The sequence below is a fragment of the Nicotiana tomentosiformis genome, chromosome 1 (assembly GCF_000390325.3).
Source record: "Nicotiana tomentosiformis chromosome 1, ASM39032v3, whole genome shotgun sequence".
Lineage (NCBI taxonomy): Eukaryota > Viridiplantae > Streptophyta > Magnoliopsida > Solanales > Solanaceae > Nicotiana > Nicotiana tomentosiformis.
The window spans coordinates 120,562,959-120,570,209 of NC_090812.1; the positions used below are offsets into that span (position 1 = coordinate 120,562,959).

The 7,251-nt window shown below is 35.4% G+C and overlaps 1 protein-coding gene and 1 long non-coding RNA gene across 2 annotated transcripts; one reads left to right on the plus strand and one right to left on the minus strand.

Moving 5' to 3' along the window:
- Positions 1-950: 950 nt before the first annotated feature.
- On the minus strand, positions 951-3,613 carry LOC104107273 (uncharacterized). Its single transcript, XR_688763.3, has 2 exons — positions 3,488-3,613; positions 951-3,334 (listed from the first exon to the last, which is right to left on the minus strand). It is a non-coding gene; the product is annotated as an uncharacterized lncRNA (long non-coding RNA).
- Positions 3,614-5,866: 2,253 nt separating this feature from the next.
- Positions 5,867-7,033, plus strand: LOC104107274 (cytochrome b561 and DOMON domain-containing protein At3g25290-like). Its single transcript, XM_009616029.4, has one exon. The coding sequence runs from the start codon at positions 6,134-6,136 to the stop codon at positions 6,860-6,862; it is 729 nt and encodes a 242-aa protein (XP_009614324.1). The 5' UTR covers positions 5,867-6,133; the 3' UTR covers positions 6,863-7,033.
- Positions 7,034-7,251: the final 218 nt, after the last annotated feature.

The following is a 7,251-nucleotide window of genomic DNA, read 5'->3' on the forward strand; positions in this document are numbered from 1 at the left end:
AAGATTTGGGTTTTCAGTGACATACTTGAAAAGCATGCCTATTTTCTGGATCTGTGAACAAGCTGAGCACTATATCTCTAAGTTACTTCTTTTATCACTTTTATTATGTTGTTATGAATTGTTGTTGGCTATTGGTTATGGACTCCGACCTTTGTTCCAGCTCGTCACTACTTTCAACCTAAGGTTAGGTTTGTTACTTATTGAGTACATGGGGTCGGTTATACTCATACTACACTTCTGCACCTTGCGTGCAGGTATTGGATGTTGATGTTGTTGTGCACGGTGGGAGCTGGATTTGAAGATGTACCTGCGTTCCGGTTATAGATACCTCTTAATCTTGGTAGCTTTAGAATTTTAATCTGTTCATGTATATTTCAAACAGACGATGTACTTTATTTCATACCAGTTTTGTAAATTCTAAATCTTAAAAGCTCATGATTTGTACTACCAGTCCTTGGAAAATTCTTGTATAAAACAATTATATTTTCATTTCTTTTCTTAATACATGGTAAGCAACCTCCACTTCCAACCAAGAGGTTGTGAGTTCGAGTCACCCCAAGAGCAAGGTGGGGAGTTCTTGGAGGGAAGGATGCCGAGGGTCTATTGGAAACAGCCTCTCTACCTCATGGTAGGGGTAAGGTCTGCGTACACACTACCCTCCCCAGACCCCACTAGTGGGATTATACTGGGTTGTTGTTGTTGTTGTTGTTGTTGTTCTTAATACATATCATTTAAATTGGATAGTTATTAATTGGCTTACTTGACGTGTTGGGTTAGGTGCCATCACGACTAGGTGAATTTTGGATCGTGACAAATATATATAGCAACTAAAGTTGCATTTAATTGCACATAAAAAAAGCTCTTGGGCGAACCTATTTTCACCTCATGATACCACGATGTGACTTACAAATAATGTGAACATAGATGATGATCATTATAAAAATAATATATAAGAATAAATGCACATTTTATTCCATATAATAAATGTTCACAACCACAGAATATTAAAACCCCCACTAAAATAAAGAATTAAAAGACTCTACAATAACCATATTTATAACATGATGTTTAAAATCATTGAGCCTGAGACCTTTAGTTAGTGGATCATCTAGCATTTCATCTGTACGAATATTCTAAATAGTAATGTCTCCTTGATTTACCAGCTCTCTGACTGTCAAAAACTTGATTTGCATATGTTTGGTGTCACTACACAGCTTATTATTCTTAGAAAAGAACACAGTTGCACTATTATCACTATAGATTATATGGGACTTTGAATTGAGTCAACAACTCTGAGTTCTGAAATAAAATTTCGGAGCCAAACAGCTTAAGTGGATGCACTATAACAAGTCACGAACTCATCATACATTGTCAATGATATTACCAACGTATGTTTAACGCTCTTCTAATGTACCACCAACAAGAGTGAAAACGTAACAAGATGCGGACTTATAATCATCTGTGCACCAACCAAAGTCAACATCCGAATAACCAACTATTTCAAAACTCAACACATTTGTAGATCAACATATAGTCTTTGGTATTTTGAAGATATCTCATGACCTTCTTGACTACGACCCAATGATCATGACCAGGATCGGACAAGTATCTGGTAAAGACGTTTACAGCAAAAGCTATGCCAGGTCTAATGCAAACCTGAGCATACATCAAACTGCCAATTGCCCTAGTATAAGGAATGTTTTTTATGGCTTCCCTTTCAATATCATTTTTAGGACATTGCTTCTTACTCGATTTGTTTCCCTTGACCATCGGTATATCTCCAGGCTTGTAAGATTGAATATTAAATTTGGAAAGAATACGATCCACATAGGACCTCTGAGACAACCCAAGAACATTACGAGATCTATCACAACGAATCTCGATTCCCAGAACAAAAGAATCATCTCCAAATTCTTTCATCTCAAAGCGTCTTTACAAGAATTGTTTGGTTTAAAAAAGCAATCCATAATAATTGCTGGCTAGTAGAATATCATCAACATAGAGGATAAGAAAAATGAATCTGCTCCCACTACTATTCAAATAGATACATTCATCAAACTTGTTCTCTACAAAACTAAATGATGTCACAACACTATCAAATTTCAAATACCAATGACGAGAAGCTTGATTCAGACCATATATAGACATCTTTAACATACAAACTAAGTGTTCCTTTCCACTTTCGATGAAACATTCCGGATGTTTCATATAAATCTTCTCAGACAGCTCTCTATTTAGAAAGGTTGTCTTAACATCCATCTGGTGTAGCTCGAGGTTAAAATGAGTCACCAATGCCATGATAATTTTGAGACTATATTTAGTGGATAAAAGAGAAAAAGTCTAATTATAATCAATTTCCTCTTTCTAAGTAAAATCCTTTATAACAACCGAGCCTTAAATCGATCAATATTTCCATGACTATCTTTCTTGGTCTTGTAAACCCATTTGCAACTTATTGATTTGTTCCCACTCAGTAACTCAATAATATTCTAGACACCATTGTCATTCATGGACTTTATCTCATCTTTGATAATATTAAGCCATTTTTCAGATTCATGACTATTAACAGCTTGATTATATGTTGCAGGATCTTCAATTTGGCCAATATCATAATCAGTATCACCTAAATATACTTGATAGTCAATAGAAATAGCTGATCTCCTCTCTCTTTGTGATCTATGAAGCGAATTATCATTAGCTTGAATATTCTCATCTTCTATCACCATAGGGTCAATATCATGTGCACTGCTCCCTCTTGGCTCATTAGACTCAGAGTTACTTCCATAAGCAAAATCAGTCTCCAAAAATTTAGTAGTCCGTGATTCAACAATTCTAGTGCCACGAGAGGGACAATAAAATATGTACCCTTTTAAATGATCTGGGTATCTCATGAAATAACATCAAATAGTCCTAGGATCGGTATTATTTTGTAGCGAATCAAATATCTTAACTTCTGCAGGACATCCCCAAACTCGAAAATGATTCAAACTTTATTTTCTACCAGTCCATAGCTCAAAAGGAGTCTTAGAAACAACTTTACTCGGAACTCGATTCAGGATATATGTAGCAGCCTTAATAGCTTCACCACTAAAGGAATTCTGGTATGTTGGTCCGACTCATCATGTTTCTTTTCATTTCCATCAATGTGTTACGCCTTTCCACCACACCATTTTGCTCAAGATCTGCAGGCATGGTTACTTGGCCAATGATTCCATTATTGTGAAGATATTTAGCAAATGGTCCAGGCGTTGACCAGTTTCTGTGTATCTTCCATAATACTCCCCACCATGATCAGATCTCGCAATCTTGATAGCTTTTCCCAATTGCTTCTCAACTTCAGCTCGAAATGTTTTGAAAACATCACGAGAATCAGATTTTTCTTTAATTAAATAAATGTAGCAATAGTGAGAATAATCATCGATAAAAGATGATCAAACATGATATTAAGACACAAAATAAATAAAAATTAGCAAGAACGATTGCGTACCCGTTTGAGCCATATTGCGGATTGACGACAGGCTAGGTTTTCCTCTCTATTACCCTTTCTCCAATATGGCAGCGTCAATGAGACATCTACCACACACAATAAATATTATGAAATAACTCTGATTATGTGTTTATATAAGAGCTAGAGAGGGGACCTAATTGTAACTAATAAAACCCTGATGGCCCCTCCCATTATGGGCATCATCGGGTTGAGCCTACACTCACCAAAGTGCACTCAACCCGATGAAGCACATAAAGTGCATGTCCCAATAACCAATTATCACACTTATAATTGGGCTCACGTTTATGGACTATTATCCAACCTGGATATTAAAATATAAATAATATATTTAATAATGTAAGGCCATTTTTCTTTCGCAATCTATTTATTACAAAGAAATTTCTTTTTATCCTTTGCACAGTATAATTCTCTACGAAGTAAATTTAGTTAAAATCCCTTCCCTCTTCTGAATTTTTCATTAGCATATAGGTTTCTAACAAGACTAAAGACTCATGGCTAACGTAAAATACAAATTATATGATTAAATCTTAATTTCAACCAATAAATATCACCTATATCCGTCCTTTTCTTTTATTGTACTCTATTTTCACCAAGTTTGAATTTGTAATCCGTCTGTTTCTGGTTCTTATTCTTTCATTTATGGTGCAGCTCTCTTTGAAAAGTTTACATTGACCCGCGTTTTCTGCTATTCTGAATGTCATGTTGTGCATTTGTCACGGGCGCATTTCAAAATTTGGAATTAGACTTCATAGTCAGTGCTTTACTTATCACTCTCTCATTAACTAACTGTTTCTTTTGTTTTCTTTTCTTTTACAACTACGCTGTCCACATTCAATGTTGCATTCACGTTTGACTTTCTTACTGAATGGAAAGTTTAGTTTTTGTTCCACTTTTGTCACTATACAATAGATGTTACGTCGATCAGCCAAGTTAATAGAAAACGTTTATAGTCCTTGCCTTATTTTGAGTGATCAGCCATAGAGGGATTCCAATTGAAATATAAAATTCACATACAGTTGTTTTTATATTCTTAGCAGTGTTTTAAAAGGCGTGACCGTAAGTCGGGGCATTTTACATATGCCTCAGCGGAGCGTAAGCCCCATAGGTATTTAATTTTTAATATTTTATAAAATAATATAATGACAGTTAATATTTATAAACAGGTAAAATTGCATAAAAATTAAAAAAAACTATATATATGTGTGCTCCATCCCCACAAAAACTAATCAAAACAATCTATTATACGTTACTTACAAGCACAAGTAATTTGAGTCTAAAAGAATAAAGTTTTCTATATGGAGGAACAAAAAGGATGATTAACCTGCAATTTGAACTTTGAATTTGCTGCTATAAAGAAAAATGTAGTTCTCTTTGTATTTGTAAAAAAATTAAATATTCGTTGCTTTTGAGAGATATTAGCAGACTAGCGGACAAGATAAAAAATTGAAAAAATCATGAATTAGGGCTTAAATCAATAAAAAAGGTCTTTACTTTTAAATTTAATACTTTTGAATCCTTTTTTAAACCTTTTGAGTAATTACCAAACTGACTTTTGAGAATTTGAGTATTATATGAAAGACTAATTCAACAAATTTTGTTTTAATTTGAAAAAGTCTCTGGGGCTTACTCCTTACTAAAAAAACGCGCCCCGAACGCCCGGGCGTATGCCCCAAATTGCGGGGCATACGCCTCTTGAGACTTTCGCCCCACACCATCGCCCCGGGATGTTTTTGGTACGTCTCGTCCCGGAGCTCGCCCCAAAAACGCCTTTTAAAACAGAGATTCTTAGTAGTATATCTATTGTGGTATATTACCTATAAATTACGAGGTGTAGGAGAATTAGGATTAGAGTACTTTGGTCAGCCTAAAAAGGGAAATGGGAAAAAGAAAAGAAAAAAAAAGGCACTTAAGTCTAAATTCTAAATGTTGAAATAGTGGCCAATAAAAGAAATGTTTATTTTTCTTTTCCTTAATTTTGTCTAAAAGCTAAAGAATTCTTAACCCTTCATCCCTTTTGATTGGAAATCGTTCCCCCTTTACATGAACTCAATTTTCATTTTATTTGGAAAAAAATCACCTCATTCTCCACTATTTCTTTGCCATTTGATCCAGTAATATTTGATAAATACGGATAATTTTCAGATTGAGTATCAGAACGAAAAAATCAATTAGATGATAATGGGTTGGTTCTAGAATATTGTCCCCATATTTTTTGGCCCAGTTTCGAAAAAAATGATTCAAGAATGCAAAAGGGAGCCTATTCATTCGAGGAAAATGGGAATGCACATTTGCTTGAAATATTTTCCATTCCTTAACGAGTAATTTAGAGTCACATGGACTTGCTTGACAATGTGCGTTCATTATTCATTATTTGGACGCTTAGGAATAAGAAATCGTGGAAATTATTGACCCAAAGCAACCAATTTTTAACGTTACATGTTCCAACCACATCCACTTGTGTCTTTCCTATTCCCTTCTCCCCCTAATCATGTGTGGCATCAAGACGCCCAATACCCTTTAATTTACCCAAAGGCACCACTTCTCCACATTCCTTTAAAATCTTCCCTATAAAACCCACCTATCCTAAAATATCCTCCAACACACTCTTCTACATTTGCTCAAATAATGGCCTCTCATTTACACATCTTTCTTGCCTCCCTTGTTGTTCTTCTCTTCATCTCACCTTCCACATCTCTAACTTGCTCATCTCAAACATTTTCCAGCAACACCAAATTCACCAATTGTACTGATCTTCCTGCTCTCAAATCTTTCCTCCACTGGACCTTTGACCCCACCAAATCCACCCTATCTGTTGCCTATATTGCTTCTCCAGCTTCCCCTGATGGTTGGATTGCTTGGGGTCTCAACCCCTCTGCCCCAGCTATGGTTGGCACGCAATCCCTTATAGCATTCAAAGATCCCAAAGGGGCCATGGTTGTAAAGACTTACAACCTTACTTCTTACAAATCAATTACAGAGTCTAAGCTTTTGTACAATGTGTTGGATTCGAAAGCAGAGTCATCTAATGGGACCATGAAAATCTTTGCCACGTTGGAGTTGCCGGAAAATACAACGACGGTGAATCAAGTATGGCAGGTGGGGCCTGCGGTGAAAGATGGAAAGCCGGTGGTACATAAGTTTGATACTGAAAATTTGGCATCTAAAGCTACTCTGGATTTGGCTGCTACTTCTTCTGGAGGTGAAGGGAATAAGAATGCTGGTTCCTCTGCTAGTAGTAATAATAGTAGTAGCCAAAGTGGAAGTGAGACTGGAGGATCTTCAAGAATTTTGAAGAGTGAAAATGGTGTTTTTGCCTTCTTGTTCTTCCTCGGAGTGGTGCTTTTGCAGCTTTAGATATGAATAAGTTTAATTTTGCCTCTTTTTTTTGTTGGTTGTTTTTTGTTTTGGCAATGTAATAACGACTGTTAGTGGTAGTGAAAAAGAAAACCAGTCTACGGATATTCCACATTTATGTTTAATTGTATACTACATTTTATTATAATGTTCCTAGCTCTTTTATTCTAACCTGCTCGTTCTCTGTGCCTTTTAATGTGTGGAAACTGTTATTCCATATTTTAAAGTCAAAATTTTCATGAAATAATAACAAATCTACAAGAATAATTAAAATACTAAAACCAATTTGGTAGTCCGTCTATTCCATTTTATTTGGTATTCTTTTCTTCCTAGTTTGTCTCGAAAAAAAAGAAACATTTTTTTACGTAAAAACCCGATCCTTTAATTTT

Coding starts and splice junctions, on each gene's coding strand:
- LOC104107274 (XM_009616029.4), top strand. CDS start 6,134: ATGGCCTCTCATTTACACATCTTTCTTGCCTCCCTTGTTGTTCTTCTC.